This window comes from Saimiri boliviensis, chromosome 12 (genome assembly GCF_048565385.1).
Source record: "Saimiri boliviensis isolate mSaiBol1 chromosome 12, mSaiBol1.pri, whole genome shotgun sequence".
NCBI classification, from domain to species: Eukaryota; Metazoa; Chordata; class Mammalia; order Primates; family Cebidae; genus Saimiri; species Saimiri boliviensis.
In genome coordinates, this window is record NC_133460.1 from 89,940,287 (window position 1) to 89,965,672 (window position 25,386).

A 25,386-nucleotide genomic window follows, 5' to 3' on the forward strand; every position below is an offset into this window, starting at 1 on the left:
CCACCCAGGCTCAGGGCTCAAGTGATTCTCCTACCTCAACCTCCCAAGTAGCTGGGACTACAGGTGCATGCCACTATACCCGGTTAATTTTTGATTTTTTATAGAGGTGGGGTTTTGCCATGTTGCCCAGGCTGGTCTTGAACTTCTGAGCTCAAGTAATCTGCCCACCTCAGCCTCCCAAAGTGCTAGAATTACAGACACATGTGCCAGTGTGCCTGGGCAGTATGGGAAACATTTTAGTTGCCATTAGATATCAAAGACATGATTGAAGATAGAGTGGTTGTAAAGGGCTTCATGGCTATACAGAGAAGAGGGAAAGAGAATATTCCTGGTGAGTGGAACGGTGTGAGCAGACATGGAGTGGTAGATACGTGCCTGGACAGTAGAGGAAAGTGGGAGGTGAAAAGGGCTAGAGATACCTTTGGTTAGGGCCAGTTGTCTTGTTGGTTGCTCTTATAAATCCAATTCTAATTGGCATAAATCTCTGATTAGTTGTTCCACTAGCAGAACTAACAGCCAAAGTGAAGGGGAGAGAGATCATTTTGCTTAGAAAATTATATAAACCCCAAAGCTGCAGAGTTTTGGGTTTTTTTTTTCTTTTTTTTTCCCCCGAAGCCCTTTCCACTTAAAAGACTGTGACCACATGCCTAGCAGGGATCATTCTTTTAAATACAGCCTTAGCACAACGCAGAGGCTCAGCCCTCAGCTTAAATGCATTGTTTAGCCTCTAGTAACTGCATCCGATAAAGTCTTTGAAAATGAACCAGAGCTGCTTCCATTGATCTGTTTTTCAATTCTCTGTTGTTTGCTGGAGGAGACTGATTTTACTTTGCCCAAAGTAAGTCATTCGAGTAATTGGCAAATCCAGTGGAACTCCAAGTCCTCACCTCTCAGGCTGGCTGCTTGATTCATAACCTTCAGATTGTCACCAGGCTTGCCAGCAACTCAGAGGCACACTCCTGTTTGTGGCAAGAAACACAAAAGCAGAATGCATGCTTGCAGAAGGGCTATTGGATGGTGGTAGGGTATACTGGGGACCGGCAGCAGCCTGGAAGGGAAAAGCTTATTTTGATCAGTGAATTGCGTGTGGGCTCAGGAGGAGGGATGGTGTGGTGGCTGAGAGCATGGACTTTGGAGATTCACTCTTCCAGGATAATGCTCAGCTTCCTGTTTACCGCCTATGTGACTTTAGTGTCTTGCTTCACTCCACTCTGAGCTCTTATTTCCTAACATGGATGTGAGGATTAAGTGAAATAATAACCTCTATTGAGGAACACTGGAGATGTTGATAATCTCCATGATTTAATGATCAACAAACAGGCCACCTGCAGGGAAGAATGATGGCCAAATAGAGCAGGGGTTGGAAGACTTCTGCAAAAGGACACACTGTAAAGATTTTAGGCTTTGCTGGCCACAGGGCTTTTGTTTCAACTACTCAACCCTTCCAGCCTAGTGGGTGAAAGCAGCCATAGACAGTATGGAGAAAAATGGGCATCAGTGTGTTCCAATAAAACTTTATGAATACTGAATCTTAAATTTCATATAATTTCCACATGCATGTCCTAAAGTACAATTCTTCACTTGCTTTTCCCCCAATCATTTAAAATGTAAAAATAACTCAGCTTGTGGGCCATCCAAAATATAGAACTAGCCAGACATGGCCCATGGGTTGTAATTTGACCCCAAACAAGAATACCCATGGGGTTTTATCCATTGTAAATATATTAAAAATGTCATTTGTATTTTTGACACAGTTTTTACATACTCTCCCTATCTATAAATTGTTTCTCCAATTGCATTGCCTTATGAAGTATTGAAAAAGGTATTTTTTTATGAACTGGCTTGGAATTTTCCTTATTTCTTTAAAAAAGTTTTATTGAGGTATAATTGATATATACAAAATTGTACATGTTTAATGTACACATTTTGATGAGTTTGGATGTATATGTACACCCATGACCATCACCACAATCGCAGTTGCTAAACATATCCATCACTGCCAAAAATTACCTTTTATTATTTTGCGGTTTTTTTTTTTTTTTTGAAAGAACATTTAACATAATTCCTGACTTTTTTTTTTTTTTGAGATGGAGTCTTGCTCTGTCGCCAGGCTGAGTAGCTGGGACCACAGGCACGTGCCACCACACCCGGCTAATTTTTGTATTTTTAGTAGAGACAGGGTTTCACCATGTTGGCCAGCATGGTCTCAATCTCTTGACCTCGTGATCTACCCACCTCGACCTCCCAAAGTGCTGAAATTACAGGCATGAGCCACCGTGCCTGGCCTTCTCTTGACATATTTTAAAGTGTACAATAATGTATTGCTAAATACAGGCACTGTGTTGTACATCTGATTTCTAGAACTTACTCATCTTGATAACTGAAACTTTATGTGCATTGAAGAACTCTTCATTTTCCCCTCCTCCAGCCCCTGGCAATTACCATTCTACTCTCTGCTTCTGAGTTTGACTATTTTAGATACCTTATGTAAGTAGAATCATAAAGTATTTGTCCTTCTATAACTGGCTTTTTTCTCTTAGTATAATGTCCTCTTGGTTCACCAATGTGGTCACAAATGGTACATTCAGCTTTTGTTAAGCAACAAAACAAAACAAAAATACCCACTCTTAATTCCTTATCAAAACCACACATGTATGTCACAGCTCCTTCAGGAAGCCCAAGTCCTTACTCATTTTCTATAATTGAATTCCTTTCATGGGCCTCACCGTGACTCACAGGTGTATCTTGCTTGGTGTATACTTTTTCCAATGGAGCCAACATTTGCAAAATCAGAAACATCTGGCAGCACCAAGTCCAACTCCCTGTAGTCCAACATTCTGCTAAAGCTGCATGGCACCTGCCCATTTTGGACAGGGTGTGTTATTTCGACCCTGTCCCTCACCTGGTGTACACATGCCCTCTCTGGCTCCTCCATTTAACTCCTTGTTCATTGAAGTTGCCCTCCTGCTCTGGTAAGATTTTGAATTTGCAATTCCCAATTTAGATTCTATATCTGCAATTTCATAACTATATTCTTGTCTTACAGGGTTTTTTTTTTGGAAATTTAAGAAATACAGAATAATATAAGGAATAATATTACAAAGCTTGTGTACCCACCATCTGAAATTAATAAATATTAGCCTGTTATCACTTTGATTCAGATTTTTAAATAAAAAGGAAGTCCCAGGTGGAGCTGATCTTTTCATTATTGTCCTTCTCAGACTTCTTATCCTTAATCCTTGCACAAACCCTTCTAGAACATAGAACATCCTTGCACAAACCCTTCTAGAACATATGTTGACACTTTTAGCACTTACTTGTTCATAGAAATATATGTGATATCACTTTATATGTTTTTAAAGGCTATAATTTATAAAAATAACATTCTTCTACATGCTTCGTTCACTCAATATTATCTATCTGGGGTCATATTCATCTGGTCCAGGCACTTTTCATGCTATATGGCATGTTATCATGATATAAATAGGCACAACTTATTTTTCTATTTTCTCTACAGTGGACATTTAGTTTATTTCTAGATATGTGGTCTTATGAACAGTATTACCACATCTTTATGTATGCCTCCAGGTACATACATGCAAGAAGTTCTCTGAGCTGCAAGCCAGAAGTGGAATGGGGTCATGGTGAATTGGCATCATCACAAATAATGCACTCTTACTATGCACTGATAATGCAATAATAATTCTTGCACTGTTTTCTGATTGTTTTACATGTTGGTTATCTTTGCAGGTAGAATGTCAGGGCTTTTTGTTGTTGTTGTTCTGTAAGATTGAAGAGGCTGGCAACTCTCTGATTTATTATCCCCCACAGCACTGAATGTGATTGTGCTCATGCACAGGTGATGCTCAGCAAATATATGGTAAGTGGGTAATTCTATTGGACTATATGGCAAACTATTTAAGAGCAGGTACTGAACTTTATACTTTTTTCTGCTTTTTATTTTTTGGTTGAGGAGTTGACACAAAGTAGGAAACTGGGAAACGTCATGACATTTTAATGACATAAGAAAACACAGCGTCCCTCTTTCCCTTCCTCTCTTATAGCTCTTTTTATTTCCGTCTTTCCTTCTGTCTAAATCCTGTCTCAAATATTCATCTTCTCCCTTGTTTCCATCTCTTAGATTCTCTCTCATTGCTCAGCTCCAGACTCATCTTCTACAGCTTCACAGACCACATTTTTTCACCCACAGTTATTGACCTTACACTTTCCAGCCCATTAAAGGGATTTTGTTAGTTTTGAGAAAAGAATCAAAGTTATTTGGACATAGGATGATTTATTTTTATTCATTTTAGAAATCATCTTTCTCTCTTTTGCTGCTTCTCTTCCAATACTTTTTAGTTTCATTCTTGGTCTTCCTTCCAACCTCCTCTTGCCCCCATATTTATTTTGAAGTCTTTTTAAAAATTTTAAAATATATATATATTATTGCGTTTTAGGGTACATGTGAAGAACTTGCAGGATTGTTGCATAGGTACATATATGGCAATGTGGTTTGCTGCCTTCCTCCCCATCACCTGTATCTGGTATTTCTCCCCATGTTATCCCTACCCAACTCCCTGCCCCCCACTGTCCCTCCCCTATTTCCTCCTGACAGACCCCAGTGTGTGATGCTTCCCTCCCTGTGTCCATGTGTTCTCATTATTCAACACCCGCCTATGAGGGACAACATGCGGTATTTGATTTTCTGTTCTTGTGTTAGTCTGCTGAGAATGATAGTTCCAGGTTCATCCATGTCCCTACAAAGGACATGAACTCATCGTTTTTTTATGGCTGCATAGTATCCATGGTATATATGTGCCACATTTCCCCTGTCCAGTCTATCATCATTGGGCATTTGGATTTGTTCCAGATCTTTGCTGTTGTAAACAGTGCTGTGATGAACATTCGTGTGCATGTGTCCTTATACTAGAACGATTTATAATCCTTTGGATATATACCCAGTAATGGGATTGCTGGGTCAAATGGAATTTCTATTTCTAGGTCCTTGAGGAATCACCACACTGTCTTCCACAGTGGTTGAACTAATTTGCACTCCCACCAACAATGTAAAAGTGTTGGAGAGGATGCGGAGAAATATTTTCAAGCCTTTTAATCTTTGCCACTTTCCGCCACCTTGCCAATCATTGTATTGTGTAACTAACACAGGCCCCACTTGCAGGATTCTTGCTGTTGAACCCCGGCTTGTTTCTAATAAGGTCTAGTTCACGTCTGGCTTTCACTCAATGTGATTCCCCCTGTAGCCGGTGACCTCCTTTACCGCTAATCTCATCTACACCCTAATGTGAAAACCATCAGGTGGCATGGACACACATCAATAGCCAAAAATGTGGCCTGAATTTCTGGAGACCAACAACTGTTGTCTGCTGATGTCTAGCTTTGCCACAACTATGCTCTTTCTGCTTTGATTTGAAATCCATCCTCAGCAGCTTCCTCCATACAGGGAGGAAGAGGAGGGAGGGCTTTTGGAGGCAGAGGCAACAGGAGGCGTGGGAAGCCAGCCCTTTCAAAGAGAACTGAACTCTTATAGGAACATTTAAAAGAGGATTCGGATATCCATATGAATCAAGTGTTGCTATTACAAGAACATTTAGTATTTCTTTACTCAACAATATGTATTGATAGCCCACTACAAGGCAGGCACTGTTGTAGGAGTTCTAGAAGCTGGACTAGGGCATAAACTGTTAAGAAGTTTATATTTTAAAAGCCACTTCCATCCCCAGTAGAGGAAAGACCAATTTTGAATGAGGTTTATTTCAGCCCTGGCATTCATGGAGTCTGTTCTGTAATCCAATTCTGAGCTTTTTAAATGGTGGTGCTGCTGTTGCTGGTGGTGGCATGTGTGCATGTGTGTAAAAGAAAGAAAGAAAAAAAATGGGGGCAGATAAATAGTGCTTTAGGCCTCAGGGTACCTTTAACTTCCAAAGATTCTAACCCTGATTTTTGCTTATTGCCTAGCCTGAGAAAGAATAACATGCCAATGAATTAAAGGAACATCACATAATATTAAAAGCATTACCTCCAGTGGGGCTTTTATTTTCTTATCTATAGTTTTTTTCAGTTTTCAGTTTTTTCATGATGAGAGTGCACTATTTTTATGAGAAAAAGGAAAATCGTGTATCAAAATGTACACATTTAAAAAAAAAATCATCTCCCAGATAATGCAAGGGAGGGGATGCATTTGAGTTCATGCTGATGATGGTGTAGGTCACTCTTACTCTACCTTTGAGCTCATGATCTGGAGGAAGAGAGAGCCTCATCTGTGTACCATCACTTCCCAGTGCTAACCAATGCCCTGACTAAATTAATACTAAATCATTTCAAATAAATATAGTACTAGAACCCAATAAGAGGTAAAAATGGGAAATAGACAAATTCTGCTTGTAAAATAAAAATTTGGGAAATTGCTAAATAGTGGCTTCTGACAAAGCAGTCTCTAAATAATTTCTTCAAGGTCATCTGGTTAATTTATGCTGCATTTGTAAGTTATTGTGTATTTTAAAAATTAATGAAAGATTTAATTATAGCAGGGTTGCCTGTGACCTTTCGTGAAATGACTTCATCATAAATCTACAGGCATTTTAGAACTGTTTTCTGGGTTTGTAATAATTTGCTCTCAAATTAATGATATCCAGCCAGTAAAAGGAGTTGAAGCTGGGTAAAAGGATTGAGTTGGGATTTGTGGTTACCTAGCAATGGCTAATTCTTAGTCCTGGATGAAGGTGGCAGAGAAGATGGTATATGACTCACTGGAATCTATAGCAGGTTTAACTATTGGCTTAGAGGAATGAGAAATAAATCCAGTGTGTCAATAGGGAGATGTTTGTTGTGTGTAACCAGAATGAGTCACTGTGGAGCAGTCAGTTGATTACAGTTCATTTGTCTACATATGAATGTAGGGAAACCCCTGGACTAATGGGGTAATTTCTCTTCTTCCCTCACCTCTAGCAGAGGTTCTACTTTATTTATAAATCGAGGGTCTATTCCTGCCCCCAGTTTGCTGGCTACCCATGAAACCCATTTTAGACTTTATCACCCTAGTATTTCTGACTTTAACCCACACAAGTGGCTGAATGAGCAGCATAGCTAAGCTGTCTCTGGTAGGAATAGGCTCATTTCATCCCTGTCCCTGTCATTCTGATGATTCATTTGATCCAATAGAGTGAGGGGAGAAAGGCCATTCAGGGGAATGCCACATCTTAACATATCAAAGAAGATCCTCTGTCTTAGAAGAAACTGGTAGCACACATCTATAGTTCCAGAGTGGCAGGCTGGAGTTTGGAAAATGCAGAGTACCCTTTAGATGCAGGAGCCTGGGAGAAAAGCCAGTGAAATCTGGAAAGTAGGTCTTGGCTGAAGACTTTCCTGGTTAAATGCAGCCCTGGATGTGAATCCCTTCTCTGTTCTGCATTCCTCAAGTATTCATGCTGCTGTGGTCACCTGTGCATACCATGACTCTGCCTGCAAGCTGAAAATGTTTCCCATGAAGAGCAGTCAGTTTGGGAGAAAGAGCTGGCTGCCAGGAGACTTGGGTTCCAGTTCTTTGTGTCTGTGAGCAGGCCTTAGTTTCCCCAGCCAGCATGTGAAGAGGGTTGGTCAGAAACTCATCCCTAAAGACCTCTTCAGCACTGAGACTTTACAATTCTGTTTGTTCTTTTGTATGCTTCAGGGATTCCCAACTGGAGGCCAAGCCAATAAAGAATGATAGCTCAGAGTCAAGTACATAATCCTTCACACAGTAGATGCTTTAGACATTGAGACAAATAAGGTCATCATTGGAACTTTCTAGATAACCTCTTTTCTGCAGAGTTCTACTTTCTTTTTTCCTCCAACTGTACTTTCAGTTTTATATACTTCAAGGTATTTCTGCCTTTTATGCAAACAGACTATTAGGGGATGGAAGGAAGAGGATCCCCATGCCCATGCCTCAGTGCTAAACCGTGCAGTCAAATGATTGCTAATAAGTCATGAAGGACTTAAAAAAGAGTAACAGCCTTGCTGAAAATGCACATTGCTGAGAATTGTTTTAGAATGGTTGCTGCAAATGCCTATGTTTAACACCTGGCTCCATCGTTTACTTGCTGTGTAACCCCATTGGATGAGCTATTTAACGATTTTGAACCTCAGTTTCCTCATCTGTTAAATGGGAATAATAAATAAAATGAGCTGATCCATGCATAGTGGTTAGCATACCCTCAAGTGTTCAATAATTTATCACTAATATTAGTAATATTAAATATTATTATTCGACTGAGATCTGAGTACATACTGTTTACAAAGTCTTATGGGTAGGGATCATGGGGATACAAAAGTATAAGGCACACTGTCTGCCCACAAAATTCTTAGACAGCCAGTAAAGACAAAGTGAATAATCATAATATATAACTATACTAATAATTGTTTTAAATTACTAATTTGTTAATTTATACTAATCATCATAAAACGTAACACACTTTAACCTCAAAACCGTGTTCAATACTGCTATTACCTCATTCTGCACTTGAGGAAGGTAAATTTAAAATGTGTAAGGAACCCTCTGTAGGTCCAGAATGGGGCTTTCATCTGGGCCATCTGATATGAATACCTTTGTGCTTACACACTTTATTCTGCAGCCTCTCAGACAGTAAATATATGACAGGCACCTGTGATGCATAAGAAACAACTTACATGAGTTGCAAAGTTCTAAGAAGTTAAAATTGAGCAAAGAGAATAAGACTGTGTGCATATGCTATGATTTTTGATACATTTTGGAAGTGCTGTGTGGGTCATACCCAAAATACAGATAAAATGCTACAGAAATTCAGAAGAGAGTGATTTCATTTTCTTCTGATGAAGGAAAAGAAGCAAGGAGGAAAAATCAGGGAGGATATAATAGAAAAATAGTATTTGAATTAAAACTAAAAGGAATAATTTACCAAGAAAATAGAATAATCTTAAAACCTATATAGTTTTGTGGTTATATAGTATAAACACTGTAAAACATGCAAGGAGAAATGAAAAGTTTGCAATCATAGAAAAATATTTTGATAAATCTCACTTAGAAACCAATAGACCAAGTAGTCCAAAGGTTAGTACGATTTTTATTGAATAACATTATTAGAAAGCTTGATTTAAAGCTGCAGTCCCCAACCTTTTTGGCACCAGGGACTGGTTTTATGGAAGACAGTTTTTCATGGATGAGGACGCAGGTGAGGGGTGTTGATTTCAGGAAGAAACTGTTCCACCTCAGATCATCAGGCATTAGTGAGAGTCTCATAATCTAGGTTGTGATTAGATCCTTTACATGTACAGTTCACAGTAGGGTTCACGCTCCTATGAGAATCCAGTGCCACTGCTGACCTGACAGGAAGCAGAGTTCAGGCAGTGATGCTCATTCTCTGGCCACTCACCTCCTGCTGTGTGTCCCTGTTCCTAAACATTTAATATATTTTAAAATATTGACCATACACTGAGCCCAATACAAAGTCTAGATTACCTTCAAAGAGCTGATTATCACTGAAACCACATTCTCTCTAAATATTTGCAATTAAGGAAGAGATTTTAAATAAAATGGTGACGAAAACAAAGAATAAATGACCTCAGAGATTTTCATATTTTGTATGAACTTCCATGCCCATATTCACATTAATAAATTTGTATACCTTTGAAAAGAAAAAGGAAGAAACCTCATATATTTGGAAACACAGCCATGAGTTCTTTAAGATTCATTTTGTTTCTTGAAGAAGAAATAAGGATTATCTCTATGTACTATTTAGATTGAAGAAGCTTTACTCCTGCCCCATTTATCCCCCATCCAAAACCTGCTGCCTATATTTTGACCCGAGGCTTACAGAATGAGTAGGAATTGGATAAGACAAGGTGTAGGGAAAGCCATCCCAAGCAGAGGAAAAGCAGGTTGAGGGCTGGGTCTCTTGATGCAAAGGCTTCTAGCCTAAAGACTGACAATCAAGGCAAGGCAGTAACAGAAAGAAGAAACTCAGGAAGGGTCTGGCAGAATTGGCTTTGCCCTACTCTGTTTCTGAAAATGTTATTCAGGCAGATAAAAATGGGACAGTTGGTGGTTAGAACTCAAGTTGCAGGCACTGGAGTCTCTGAGGACAGGAAAGACAGATGTCCCAGTTGTGAGTCAATGGTAACACAGTATTATCTTAGCTGAGCTTGATCAAAGATGCACTCAATAGTCAGACTGCAGTGAAGTCTGCTAATCTAACTCCCAAAGCACTGTTTGTTCTTACTTTTCGACATTTTGTAGTGGCTTTTTAGAAACAAATTCTGATCTTTCTTGAAGGATCGTGGTCAGCTGTTCTCTTCTTCTTCTCTCAGCTGTCGTAACTATGCATAAAGTTGGCATAATTGGGAGGCTACAAAAGAATCAAATGAGTATGCAGGGGAGAGCTAGGTAACCCAGGGCTGCTCTCTTATAAAGAGGAAAACATCTTTACAGACCCTAGTCCTCTAATTACATTTAGTGTGGCATTCTTTCCCCCTAAATTATAGCAATTATATACAGAGATCCCCTTTGAAATCATTTAATTAATGAGTAGCTAACCTTCTCTGTGTATAGAATTCTAATGAAGTCTTTTATTTTTGTGAACTGCCTCCCTCCCTCAAATTAATTACTCCCCTTACTGAAAGGCTTACTCAGGTCTGAATGGTGGATTAAAGGAGGTGGGTTATTTAAGGTCCTGGCAAATCATATTTGTTTGTGGAAATCCTAGCACAGTCCAGGGTGACAAGGGACAGAGCATTTGTTGCAATTTCTTGCCTGACATTGTTTCTATCCTACATTCCAAATGACACACAACTCAGCCACATTCTTTGACCCAGAAATAGGGCAGATGAAACTATTTATTACCTCAATTTTGGAAGAAGTGAATGATTTTGTTAGATTAATTCTATCATTAATCAACTCAGAACTATTATTAAGCATCTGTTATATGAAAGAAGTACCAATGTGGACAAAGATGAATAACTGTAATAGATAAACCTTTTGTGAATAGGGTTACCGGGAGATAGATAGCTTGTATACCCGGAGGTAGACATGGGGATTGAAAGAAAATAAACTCTTGGAAATGGTCTTGAAAGGGCCACGTTCCATATAGTCAGTTTCTACAACTAATTCTTTGAGTGCATGTCACTGATTTCAAATAACCTTTTATTAGAAAGTTGAATCCTTGAGAGATGAAGTGACTTCCTCAAGGTCACCTACCTAATTAATGACAAACCATGTCTAGGAAAAGCCAAGTCTTCTATTTCCCTGCCCAGTACTCTTGCGACCATGCCCAGACCACCCATATGTTAACAATAATTCAGGGGCACTGGAAGACCATCTGTAACCATAGTCATGTTAGCAGTATAAGCATTTGGCATCAGAAGAGTTTTAGAAAAAGACAGAGATAGCCTCTTAAGTTTGTATAGTCCAAGAAGAAGGTGTATCTTGAGTAGTTGTCAAAAACTCTAATGAAAGATCCAGCTGGCAAGATAAAAGGAAAGAAAAATAGGAGTTATAAATTTTAATTGATTTTTTTTCTGAAAATCTATATAGTGAGAAATAGCTTAGAGAATTCATTTATTTTGTTCCTGTGGTTGAGAACGACTTCCTCAGGAAATGTAAGGCTTACCTGTTTCCAGGTGATCATCAATATTTATATATGAGGTATTCATTTTCTCCAAGGCTCACTAGGAAGATGTCAAATAAAAAAAGAAGGTCTCTGCATATGAAGTTAGTATGTACCTTGAAAAAGGGACTTTGATCCAAGACTATTTAAAGTCCTTGATGAGAAAGTCCTTGGGTGAGTCTATGAGGATTCCAGTAGTCAAAATGATGATGATGGTAATAAATATTTGTTGTCTGTCATGATTTTCAAGATTTTCACCCACATTATCTCACATGATGGGGGTTTGATTATTTTGGTGAAAATATACTTTGAGTTTAAAAAGGGGGCTAGAAATGCATTTCTGGAAAAGTAGGTCAAAATAGTTTATCTTGGTAATCACAAGGAAGTGGGATTTAATAACAGCGAGTTTGGCCATGTTAATAATTAGTTACCCTTTGACAAAGACCTGAGAATAAAATTCCACCCTCTAGAATTGCCTTGTTTTTTTCTGTTGGCACTCAGTGATCAGTTAGCCATTCTTTGTCAAGCGATTATTACTGTTGATAGGTTCTGTAGGATACAGAGAAGTACTAAAAGTATCCCCAGCCTTAAAAAGCTTTCTAATTGGTTGACAAAAATTTCACCAAAGATACAAGAAAATTATGAAATTTTGGATTGGTGGTCTAGAGAAATTGTTCTCAAAATACAGTCCTGGGGCCAGCAGCATCGGCATTGCCTGGGACTTATTAGAAATTCGAATATTTAGGTTCCTCAAATGTGCTATTAAGAAACTCTGGGAGAGAGACATTCTATGTTTAACAAGCCCAGTAGGTGATTCTGATGTAGACATCAGAGAACCTCTGGTCCGTAAATAACAGGACCATCTGAGCTTCTTAGGAAAGAACTCACTGTTGCCAGAGGAATCATAGAGGACTTTGTGAAATACGTAGCACCTGATTTGAGAATTATAGTATCCTTTTAAAAATGCTCCATGCCTTTGGTTCTTCCATTCTAGCCATTTCTTGGGCTTTCATCTTCCATTGATACATGAACCACTTTGCCTCTGTCATAAAAGTACTACACATATGACGAGTGTGCTGTACCTATTTTGCCAGTAACAGGCTCTTCTTAACCTGAGGAGTATTTCCAGCAGATGAGAAACTTTTATCTGGAACTTGATGATTTTCAGAATTTTTATATATTATTAATTAGAAGCAGTCTGGGCTTTCTCTTTTCCTAATTCAGGATCAAGAGGACCTTCTCAGCGTTTATCACTCCAAAGTGATGGACGTGGTTTACGATGATGCCCACTTCAATTTATCTGTTGGTTTCTCACTTTCACATATCTTGTTGTAAATTTTAACATCTGTTCCTCAGGTACTCATGAAAAGAGAAGAAAAATACTTGAATGTGAATTTGTTCTTAATTTCATCTCCTGCTTATTTTTCTGTGTTTCTGTCATTCTTCAGCTTCCATAAGCTCTAATCAGAAGAGCAATGAATTAATGTGATATTGAACAGAATTAGGGAAGCTGGATCTATGCAAAAGAGACCATGTGTCTGAGTTATTTATGCCCCAAGGAAAAGGGCCCACACACAATGAACTTTGCTCTTCTTGAGAGCTAACAATGGGTAGATTGATAGGGACTACATTAATGTCTGAAACTTGCTAGGGGGTTTTACCCCACTGATCTTATTTGGGGGCCCATTGAGAAAATGAGCAAAGCTCATAATCCTACCAGTGTTTAAGTGATTAAAGTTTTGCATCTGATACACGAAAGTGACCTCACAGGAGAGCAGACTAGCACACTCCTGAGTGAACATATTAATGTAGCAGTTTACAGTTTGGGGAAAGACCTGGGAAACAAAATAAATCTGGGAAAGAAGCCAAATAAATGTACATGACAGGAATGTACCTGCAAAGATTGCAAAACAGAAGAATCTGAGCAAGGCCGTTAAGTCCTGACTGAGCATCCATTCTTGTGTTCTGTCCTGAAATGAGCGCTGTGAGATCAGTAATGGATATCTCAAACAGCTGGAAAGACCAACAACATGGACATACTTAGAGGCTCGGGCTTAGTTAGGATGTACACCTGGATGATGCCTGCATGCTGCTCCATATCTGCCCTGGGAAATAGTCAAGGCTGAGCTTGAAGTTTTATGCTTATTAACTTTTGAGCATCTCTTTCTCCTGTTGGCACCTTTGTCTGTTAGAAAGTTCTCTCACATTTTATAAGCTTTCACACTTTTATTTTTGGTTATTTTTTACATGACAGAGAGCTCCCTAGAGTATCCACCTGCTACTCTTCCCTCACTGCACTTTCCTAAGTCATGTTCAGGAAAACCAGCCCTAGTTCTTACACCACTTTTTGGGTAGATAAAAGTGGTCTTGGCTCATATTGCCACCTGTATTAGTTTCCTGTGGCTGTTGTAACAAGTTTAGTGGCTTAAAAGAACAGACATTTATTCTCTTGTAGTTCTGGAGTGTACAATCAAAAGGTCAGCAAGCCTCTACCCCCTCTGGGCTCTAGGGGAGAATTCATTCTTTGCTTCTTCCACCTTCCTGCAGTTCCAGTTGTTCTTTGGCTTGGGCTGCATAACTCCAATTTTGGCATCTGTCTTCACATGGCCTTCTCCTCACTGCCTGCTCCTCATCTTTGTGTCTTTTATAAGGATACCTGTCATTGGATTTTGAGCCCACCCTGATAATCCAAGATGATCTCAACTCAAGACCCTTGACAAATGCAAAGAAGCTTTTCCCACAGAAGGTCACGTTCATGGTTCAGGGAATAGGAAGTGGTCATATCTTATTGGAGGTCACCATTCCATGCAGTGCACCATCTTAGTCACTCTCTTCTTCCGTGGTCCTTAAACTTTAGCAACTATGAGCCCCTTTGAATAATCTGATAAAATATATGTGATTTTTATTCAAAGATAAATACCTATGTACCAGTAAGCACATTTTTGCTTGTTTATAATTTAAGCATATTCAGACTTCACCACCTCTACCAAAGCCCAAACATGTACTATAGATTCAGACATCAGTCTGTATCCTTCTTGAATGGTAACAGCCAAAAGCAACCACAATTTTCCTGGTGATCTGCTTAATGTGGAAAAGACTAGGTTACTCCCTCTTTTGTTCTAGATAATATATGTAATTCTGTTACTGCATTTTAAGATCATCCTAAATATTTTGTCTCCCTGAAGTGTTCACTTAAATTGATCACATTGTGCATGGAAATTCTTAAGCTGCAGTTATTATTATTTATTATTATTTTTAAACCTGAAAAGTACCAAGCTCCATTTCTTTTATCCAATACTTATGTAATTACCAGGGAGAGGATCTAGCTAACATTTCTCTGGGTTACATCACACCTTATTAAGTTGAGCCTATCTCTTTAGTCTGTTGCAAACTTATTGGGTCTTGCTTCTGCCATTGAGCATATTGAGTGCTTCCTCCAGCTTTGTGTCATCAAAAAATTCAGTTTCCAATGATGACCATTATTTTCATGTCTTCAAGTCATTAATAAGAATGATGAACAAGAAAGAGCAGATAACAGTATCTTTCAGCACACTACTCACACCTCCTTGCTGGTTTATTTTAATGTCTTAATTAGGTACTGTTCAGCCACATAATTTTACCAAGTACCTGGCTCATATTTTCTCAATCTTTTTGTCAAGATTCCTATGACAGACCCTGTTCAAGTGCCATGCTGGTATCCAGGTAAATCATGTGCTTCACATTTTCCTCTTCTGTCTGCCTAGTAATCTTTTCATAGAAAGGAATGTGGTTAATCTGACATGATGTCTTTTGTGATCCAAGAAGTAAATTTAAACTGTTTGGAGTTAGCAGAAATATTTGGTTTAGCATCATTAGCCTCCTGCACTAGGAGTATTCCAATCAGGGAAGAATTACTGCTGGAAGTGGCATCTGAATGCAGGAGAGTTTTGAATGCTGGGTAGAGAAAAAGGAAGATATCTGTCAAGGTCTCTTCCCACTGTTTTTTTCTGTTCCACTCCCCTCCCCTTGATGAGCTTAGCGGTTTAACTGTCCTCTCTTCAAACAAGCAAAAATGTTTGATAAGAGAGAGCTGTTTTGTTAAAGATTTAAAATGGACTGACTGGTAACCTCTGTGTAAAATGAATGCAGAGCTAAGAGATGGAAATACCTCAGTGGATGACCTGGCATCGATTAATTGGATTTGGAAACCACTGGATTTAGCAAGAATACAAGAGAACAGAGAGAACCCAGGGAGAGAGAGTTAAGTTTGCTTTGCTCCAGTGTCAGCCACATATGTTGGATATTCTAGGCTCAGAGCTTCTCCTATCCCATGCTGAGCTTAGATCCATACAAAACCCACATAATTTTACTAAAGAAGAGATCCTGTCTCTTTCAAAGTCTGCTTAATTTTCTTTTAGATAAGCCTCTCAAATGTTTTATTTAACTTTTATCTGAAGCACATTTAAAATTGATCCTGAGATGTAAATTGGATGATCTACAAAAACAACTCTATATTCTTCCTCATTTCACAAGTTTTGTCAGTCTCTACCTTTCCCAAAAGCATCTATCTTTTAGAAAGCATAAGAAAATGACCCAGGAAGAGAGCTAATCTTGTAGGTGTCACCATAACAGTATCTGAACTTGGGCAGAGGAGAATCCGGCGCTGGTAGTGTGATTAAGTCTTGCTGAAATGGAATCCATTCCAATTCCTTGAAAGAGTTCAGTTGTTTTAAGTTCACAGCATGATTGGTCTCCCCTTTACATCACTATGATAGATGCCTTGCATTGTAATTGCAAGACATGTCACCCGAGTAGAGTATGGATGATCAGTCTTTTTTTTTTTCTATTTTTCTAGAAAGGATTGATCATCCATATTTATAGGGCAGTCAACTGCTGGGCTTTGAAAAGGTCAGTATTGATTATCTAAGTCACACAGATGGTATGCTTCTTTACTATTCACAAATATGAGTTCCTTTTAAGAGTCTGCTGGGATTTTTTTTTTATTTTTTTTCAGGGAAGGAGGAGGAAGGTAGGTATTCATGTGTGTTAAACAGTGGGAATTTCAACTAACACACTTAAATTCAGCTGGGACTCTGCAGTTGGCAAAGTTGTACTTTAAATAAGCAAATTCACTCCTTCTAGCCCAACACATATATGTATAATCCGCTTTACAGATGAGGAAACTAAGACCCTGTCAGTGGACATGGGTAGATAAAATGCCAGTGCTTGCATTAAGGAGAAATGAGAAGGCTGTGTATCTAAATCTGAACAATGGTTTTATATGGGTGGTGAGTTTGGGACTACATGTCCCATTTTTTTTTTTCTTTTCTGTGCTTTCTATATTTTAAATTTTTCCTGTAATGTACATATGTTACTTCTGCAATTTAAAAAGTGGTTTATTTAAAACCCGCTGTGAATGACATGCCAGTTGGTTGAGTGGTTGAGTTATATGGATAGTGGGCTTTCTCCTCAGCGGCTCTCAAGGAGCTCACTTTGGAAGAACAACTAAAGTTCAGGCTGTAGTGAATCTCTATCTCCTTCCCAGTTTCTGTACATTAGTGACTGACTATGGGGCCTTCTTCACTTGTCTCTCACACTCCTCCCCTAAATACAGAGTTTTTGGCCACTTCAGCCTCCGCTCCGAATGGCAGTTGGTAAAAGTGGACTACAAATCTATCTTCAGCCGGCGTTGCACCAAGGAGGACTATCAGACCTGGCACCTGCTCAATCAGGTATACCCCAGGGAGGTGGAGTGCTGGCTTCTAGGAGGAGGAGCTACTGCAATCCCAGTTGAGTTTTATCTGAGCCTTCCTATTTGTGGGAGGAAGGTAGTGGGCCCTCTGAGGATGTAGGTGTGGATTTGGAGAAAAGGGTGAAACACACTCAGGTCCAGTAGGGCCAGATGATGTTTAGGAACCATCTCACACCCTGGGATCCTGTCTACTCATTGAGGTCACTGAGCTGCCTGAGGGAGATGTGACGATGATAACTTGGGGTTTTAGCTCTGTCCATGGAAAAATGAGCTTTTTACAGCTAGGAGACCTCCAAGAGTTGCTCATTTTATCTGACAATGTGCAGGGTGAGAGCATTTCTCAGACTAGCCTGAAATAAGGGCCCCAGAACATTGGGAATAGGGCCACTGAGAAAGGGTGTCAAGGTGGGTAGGTCTAGCAATGGTAGATATTTACTGCTGTGCAAAATAGGCAGGCTTCTGCATTCTTCAGAACCACGGGGGCCTTGTAATTTGTATCAACTTCTCCTTTCTTTGTCCTTGATTAGGAATTAGGATTTGGGCATGGTCATTTTTCATAGAAAGGGAATATTTTGGGTCAAATTCAATTTTCCTCTGAGGATGATGTGAAAAATGTGCCTCAAATGGGCTCCTTTCCAGTAGAATTGCTACTGAAGCCATTTGGGCAAGTGGCTGGTGGTATGTAAGGCTGCCTGGAGTCCTTACATTCTCTATGGAGGTGGAGCAGAAACAGGATGACGTAGACATCACTGACTTGGGTGGGTGGAGGGTAGAAGTGGGCCAACCTCACATAATGTTCCCTTTATGTGGTAGTAAAAGATAAGCACTTTTATTCTTGAAACTCCCGGATCATTACTGGGAATAAGACTGCTACATAAAGTAACCAAATGATAATGAACAGACTAATGCTTCTTGTTGACAACTGGTTTATCTCACCACCTTTTTGTGTTTCTGTCTCTCTCACTATGGAATTTCTCTCTAAGGGAGAGCCTTGTGTCATGGGAGAAAGGAAAATATTCAAGAAACGTAAGCCAGGAGCTCAGTGTGCTCTGGGCCGAGACCACTCAGGATCAGTGGTCTCAGAACCCTGTGTCTGCGCCAACTGGGATTTCGAGTGGTGAGTCATTTGGCATATTATTACCAATTCCAACCAGTTGTTCACCTGTCTGTGGGATGGGGTGAAGATGAAGTTAAGAGAGAAAGGCATGACCCTAAGATAGGTGTATCTGCTGGCCTGTGGGCCCAACCATCCCAGTTACTGGGCCAGATAGGGAAGTCTGTACCCCCAGAAGGAGGACAGGCTGAGGCATTTTCACAGAGAGGGTCACTGCTCTGTTAGAGCAGCCTCTCCAGGGGGCTTCTTCTCATCTGCTGTGGGCAGTTGTATTGGAAAGTACTGGCGAAGTTAAGCTGGGAACTGAAGTTAAGGTTAGAGAGCTACTGCCTTGCTGTTACCTCCAGCCACATGCACTCTCATTGTGCCCTTCCATGTGAGCCCTTTCTTATCATTTCCTCTTTCTCCCCCTGATAACAACATCAGGGAACAACTTTAGATTTCACTTAATGAAATTCAAATCTCACCTATAGACAAATACTCCCAAATTTCTACATGTTTACCTCAGTCCTGGCCTCCCCCTTCTCTTGGTTGGACACATTTGTGTCTGATTATCTGCTGAGGATTCATCTCCTCTTGATTCACTAGCAGGGATATCAAACTTAAGGCAGCCAAAGTAAAGCTTTTCTTGAATCCCCCTCATTGGAAGAGGGCCCTTGCACAGTTTTTCCAACTTCAATAAAACACACAGCTATCCACACAGTTGCTGAAATTAAGATTCCAGAAGGGCTTGGTTTCTCCTTTTCTTTCACTGTCAGATCCAGGCTATCTGCGAGTCCTTGCAGTTTCTATCCCCAAAACACATTCTAACTCAAAGCACTTCTTTCCATCTCACAACTGTCTGTATCACTCCAGGAACCTAACTCTCTCCCCATCTACACTTGTCACTTAAAATTCATTCTCCTCACAGCAACTGAGATGGTATTTTGAAAACTCAAACCTGGCTCACGCTTGTAATCCCAGCACTTTGGGAGACTGAGGTGGGTGGATCACCTGAGGTCAGCAGTTTGAGACCAGCCCAGCCAACATGGTGAAACCCTGTCTCTACTAAAAATACAAAAATTAGCCAGGCGTGGTGGTGGGCACCTGTAATCACAGCTACTCGGGAGGCTGAGGCAGGGGAATTGCTTGAACCCGGGAGGCAGTGGTTGCAGTGAGCTGAGATTACGCTACGCCACTACACTCCAGCCTGGGTGACAGAGTGACACTTTTTTTTTTTTTTTTGAGACAAACCGTATGTTATCACTACTATACTTAAAGTATTCCAATATCTTCCCCTTCCCTTAAAATATAATCCAGTCTTCTTTCCTTAGCTTCCTCCATTGTAGGTGATTTGGCCCTGTGCTACCTTTATGTCTAAATTCCTTACTGTTCTTAACTCGTTCAATATACGGCAACCACATTACCTCTCCTGCACCTTTATTAATCCTGGCTCATTCCTAGCACAGGGAGCAGAAAATGGAAGAATTTCTTCCAGATCTTACTATGGCCTTATGTCTTAGCCAAAAAAAAATCAGCTTCTCAGAAATGCCTTCTGAGACCACTGAATCTCACCTATACCCTGGCACAGTCTAGCACATTCCTGTTTTATTGTCCCTTTAGTATTAGTTGCCATACAAAATGAACATGTTTTTGATTGTTCTACTATCACCTGTCTTTTTCCAGTAGAATTTAAGTGCTGTTTTTGCAGGAGTTTTAGACTTTTCCTTGTTTTTGAATCTACAGTGCCTGGCCTAGAGTAAACATTTAATAAATAGTTGTAGCATGCTTCTGAACATTGTTCCTTTTAGGAGGGTCAAAAACCTCCCCAGTTCTGGGAATGGGTATATAGCACTCTGATCCCAGCTGGATGAAATCTTCCTCTGCATCACAATAGAAAGCTAAAGTTCAATTTGATTGTTTTGGTAGCCCATCCCAGCTTCGTCTTTGTTAAAAGACAAAACTAAGGGCTTGGACATTGGCCTATCAACTTGGGAGGGGCAGGGCAATGATCGAGTTGCATTTGGGCTTCTCTGGCGTCGAATAGTCAAAGTAAGTCCAAGTGGGCACAGAGCATCTGCTCCTCAGTGGCAGCCTCACTCCTTCCAGCCTCATTTCATCCATCTGGTTTTTTAGCCTGGTTTGTACTAGAAACTATCCTTTGTTTCCCATTTTCTACTAGAAATATAACTGGAAGCCAGAGGAGTGACCGTGACTGCTCTCCACCTGTTCTTTATCCTTGCACTCATACCTGGGAAAGCATGGCCTCAGTGAAATTCATTCAAATGAGATGGAATTCAAATTTGACTAGCAGGGTCCCTTCTGTGACCATTTTGAACCCTTGGGAACGAAGCGTATTTTCACATTGTGAAAAATATTTTCAATTATTAATCACAATTAAGCAAAAATAGTCATAGCAATGAGTGCAGTAGGCCATTCAAAATTATGGCTTGTGACATGTTGATGTCAACCTGCATATTCAGAATATTGATTTCAGGCTTCCTTATGTCCTTCTGCAGACTAACTCCACTGAGGCACACTATCTTTGAATTTGTCGTGATACATATTCTCCTGTGTCTCTCTGAGCCGTAATAGACCCTCACCCATTGTTGGGTAGCCTCACAAGTAAGAAGAAACAAGAACTGCTCCATTAACATTTACTAGTCTGGGCAAAAATTCTAGCACTGAGAGTCACAGTTTTTGACCTTGGGAAGTTTTCTTAATCTTTGTGACTTCATCTCTATAGCTGCAAAATAAAGATACATAACTACTTTATTTGGGTCTTAAGGAAGAATACATGAATTAATATATTAATATACATCATTCATATAGATAAGGCATTTATCCTCCTGATGTACCACATAGAAATACAACATATGCTAGTTATGCTGCTGCTCTGCTATTATTCTTATACCCTAGGGTTAGGTGGTCCCTATGGTATTTTTTGCAAGTAAATGAAAACTTATACATCCAAATAAGCACTGTTTTCAGAGAGTATCTTGGTGTGTTATCCATTTACTTCAATACTGATGGCATTGCTCAAAGTATTTCTGACCCTTCTTTAAGAGTTCTGTCAGAATCTATCTGTAAGTAAAGCATGGTAGGGGAGGCGAGGAGGAGCCTTTACAAGGCCTTCTGTGGTTCTCACATTTGCATTGGTAGAGGTACCATGTGGATCCAAGACCCTGTAATGTCGGGATCTTTATTATAGCCATTTTAATGAGAAGAAACATCTTGAATATAGGTTACTTGATCAAGATTACATCCCTGGGAGAGCATAAGCCGGGGTTCAAGTGCAGATCAAGCTAAATTTCATGTTCTCTCCTCTACACCCTGACATTTCTCAAGAAATCAAACAAGTCTTTATTATTTTAGGTTCACTTTGCTTTAGAAAAAAATAGAGTTTCCAAGTTTAGCTACTCTAAAATTAAAACTCATCCCCAAATGACTTGGGTTTACTGCTGTTGATGAAAATATAACATAGAATGTTTCCATAACACTAAAACAATTTCGGGTGAAGTAGTTTTGACCACTGGTACTGTAATACTAATAGCTGTATGGTCTCCAAGAAGATTTTATAGAATTATTTTTGATATATAAGGTAGTGTATATTTGCATTTCTATAGCCAATCACACCTCATATTAAAAAAGAAGAGAATCACTTGAATTGAGTTGAATAGAGTAGAGAAGTAGACAAGGTTTGATGCTGGATTCATGGTCATAATCTCAGAACACCAATAAAAATCATATGGCCTATAAAGTTTTTTCACTACTACTGAGTAGGGGAGAAGTCATTTTTGATTACTGAAATTTCTGAATTATTTACAGCAATTTTTGGGGGGACAGTGAGACTGAATATTTGAAATTGTCTGCTTATTTTTAAGTCAGCCTCAATAAGCATAGCGACTGTTTGAAATACACAGTTTTTCCATCAACTACAGTTTGTCTGTTTGCTGGTCTTTAATGCTAATACTAGAAATCAGCATGTGACATATAGCCTTGTCCCCTTCTCAGTGGTCCTCTCCAGTAGTTAGTATCATTAGCCAAGGCATCTGAGATGCCCAGTGCAGTTAGTACCAGTGATTATTGTGCACAATCCATTTAGGGGTTTTCCTAGGCCAAATTCGAGCAGGTTCATTTGATTGGTACAGGAAAAGTTTAAGTCTCAGAGACAGCAGAGAGAGAGAGAGTATCACCTAGTTTAATCCATTTGGAAGGGATAGGAAAGGCTGGGGAGGGATGGATTAAATGTTCTCACATTGATGGAAGAATTGAGGGATTCAACCCGGATTCACAAAGGGAAGGTATTTTCTACCTCTGTCCTTCTTCTGCAAGAAAAGAGGAAGTTTTCTAGATTCTCAGAAGCATTTATTTGTAGCAAAACATTCACTTCCACAACTTTCTCCACAGTGAGCATCAGTAATAAGTATGAATTCTGCATAAAGATTGATGTTTCAACTGTAGAGCCTCATAAATCCCCCAGCCTCAAGCATACTCTAGAGAGCCACTTTGCAGCAACTCCATCATGGCACTAGAGAAGAACCAGGAAAAAATTCTTATTGAGAGTAAAGGTTGTCAGAGATGAGCAGGTAGTCAGAAACGGGGCACGAGGGGGCTCCTCTAAAGTAGCAGGAGGGCTCTTGAGAGGGAGTAGCCCTCCAGGAGACCTGAATTAACTGGTTCAGTGAAAAACCAGGTTGAACCAGAGATTATTCTGAAAGAAAAGGAGTTCTTTTCTTTCACTCATTTATCTAACTTCTCACTCAACAAAAACTTTCACTGAACACTTACTATGTAACCAGATGTTCTACCAAGTCTTTGAGATGAATTATCTTACTTAATTTTCTCAATGAACTCCCAGGAGGAGAGTCCGTTGCTATAGACATTTTACAGATAAAGAAATGGAACACAGAGAAGTAACTTACTCAGGATAATATTCTGACTTCGGAGTCCTGAGTCTTAGTTTGTATTAGTTGCTACCTTCCATGTCTGGTATGGTGCCAGATTCACAAAGCAAGTTTATTGAGTGGTGATGTAGAAGACAGAAGGGAAGAGATTTTGGATTGTCACAGCACATACATTCAGATGTATCTGAAGTAGATTAATCTAGTGACTCTCCAGAATAAGCTTCAGTATTTTGCCTATGGAGCAAAAGCAAGCATGTGTTTCTTCAGTGGACAAGTCAGAGGATAAACAAGACAATAAACAATGTATACAAAAGAGTTATTACAGTAAAGGCATAGCAGAAAATAATCAGTATAATTAAATGCTGAATTTTATGGTCCAGAGCTATCATAGTCACATGTGGTTATTCACATTAAAATGAAGTAAAATTAAAAATGTCATTTCTCCATTGCACTAGTTAGGGGCTATCATATTACACAGTATTAATATAAAATATTTCTATTAATCATAGAAAGTTCTGTTGAACAGCACTGGTTGTGACTGTAAGTGCTATAGATACACAGAATACACAGAAAAAGTTATCACTGAGGACTGAAATAATTATGGAAAGCTTCCTGCAGGAGGTGGTGGTGGCACTATGTAGACTTCCTGCTGAGGAAGAAAAGAAAAATAGGCAGTACTTCAAAGCAATAGATAAGAGACTGAGAAAACAGAAAGAAAACATAAACCTTAAGATAACAGATATATAAGAAGGTTTTTGGTGAGTAAAGGGACAAGGCAGATGGACAGGAATTAGATTAGGAGAAATATTTGAGCAATGATTGTTGGGTTTTCCACACAGGTTCTGAAATGGTTTGGATATAATTGTAGTTTTTCTTTATGGCTGTATTTGGGCTTATGTCTTAGCTAAATGATGATGTTAATGATTAATCCGTTGTTTTTTGTTGTTGTTGGGCCTGCTTCTGTTTGTTTAGTGCTCACTCCACGCCTACCAAGAAACTTTATCTGCCTAATCCTAAACCTACCATGCTGTCCTCCCTGCTAAATTGGAACAGCATGCCTGTAGATCACTGGCACTGGAATCTTAAGTGGCAGATGGGAGAATGGGGAAATGGGAATCAGGGAGGCTGTGATGTGCTGTGCATGGTCTAAGAGTCCCTGCAGCTTGTCTGGAAGAGACCATGACTTCTTGGTTGGCTCCAAGAGTCTGAGAGTGTCATTCCTGGGGACCAGAGGCCCTCCTTGATGATCCAGTGGGTGCCCCATGGGATTGTACTAATGCTGAACAAGGACCAGGATTCTTCATTATCACCTCTGCCACTGTCAGCTGTTTACAATCTTTGGCAAAGTCATTTCCCCTATTTTTGCTTTTCTTTTGCAGTCTACCAACTTAGGAGATTAGCCCCAAGAATAAAAGTATCCCTTCCTATTTTGGCATGCAGAAATTTTGTTTTATTTCTGAACTGTCCTGGCTACCCCTACTTTAGAATCTAAGCCTTTTTCCTGGATGGGATTTGGAAGACATACACGTTCCCAAAAATGAAAAAGTTGTCCCTAAACTTTTAGAAGTTCTAAAACTGTGATAGTTGAGAAAGACATAGAGGTGACTTATTTCTTAAAGGAAGCTTCATGTGTGTTTGCAGAATCTGCAGCAACATACTTCCCTGAGGCAAATCAAACTTTCTGATGCATTCTGTCCAAACCTCACAATTCAGCAGAAAAACACCTTTCCCCAGGAAGCTGGAGCAGCAGCTTGAGCTACTTGTTTGTCTAAATCATGTAGACTTCAGAGCTGGGAAGGAGGTTGGGCTGTGATATTTTAATATACATTTAGCAGAAATTAGTAAAGAAGTCCACAGCTTGGAGGCAGCCAGTTTCCACTAATGTTGTTAAATATTAATGAAATTCTTTTACTCTTTGGGACAAAGCAGCATGCCTGGTGCACCTTTCAAAATTACTGCATTGCTAGCAGGTAGCAGAGCTGAACAGAACTGCTAAACACAGTTACATTTAGCAAAGAG

At 39.6% G+C, this 25,386-nt stretch overlaps 1 protein-coding gene across 1 annotated transcript in view; it reads left to right on the forward strand.

The window, feature by feature from the left end:
- The window catches only part of SORCS3 (sortilin related VPS10 domain containing receptor 3), a 616,572-nt gene that overhangs the window by 533,722 nt on the left and 57,464 nt on the right, over nucleotides 1–25,386 (forward strand). Inside the window, exons 15-16 of the mRNA XM_003922497.3 lie at nucleotides 17,230–17,347; nucleotides 18,351–18,484. Coding sequence (XP_003922546.2) covers nucleotides 17,230–17,347; nucleotides 18,351–18,484 — 252 coding nt within the window. The remainder of the gene's footprint in view (nucleotides 1–17,229; nucleotides 17,348–18,350; nucleotides 18,485–25,386) is intronic.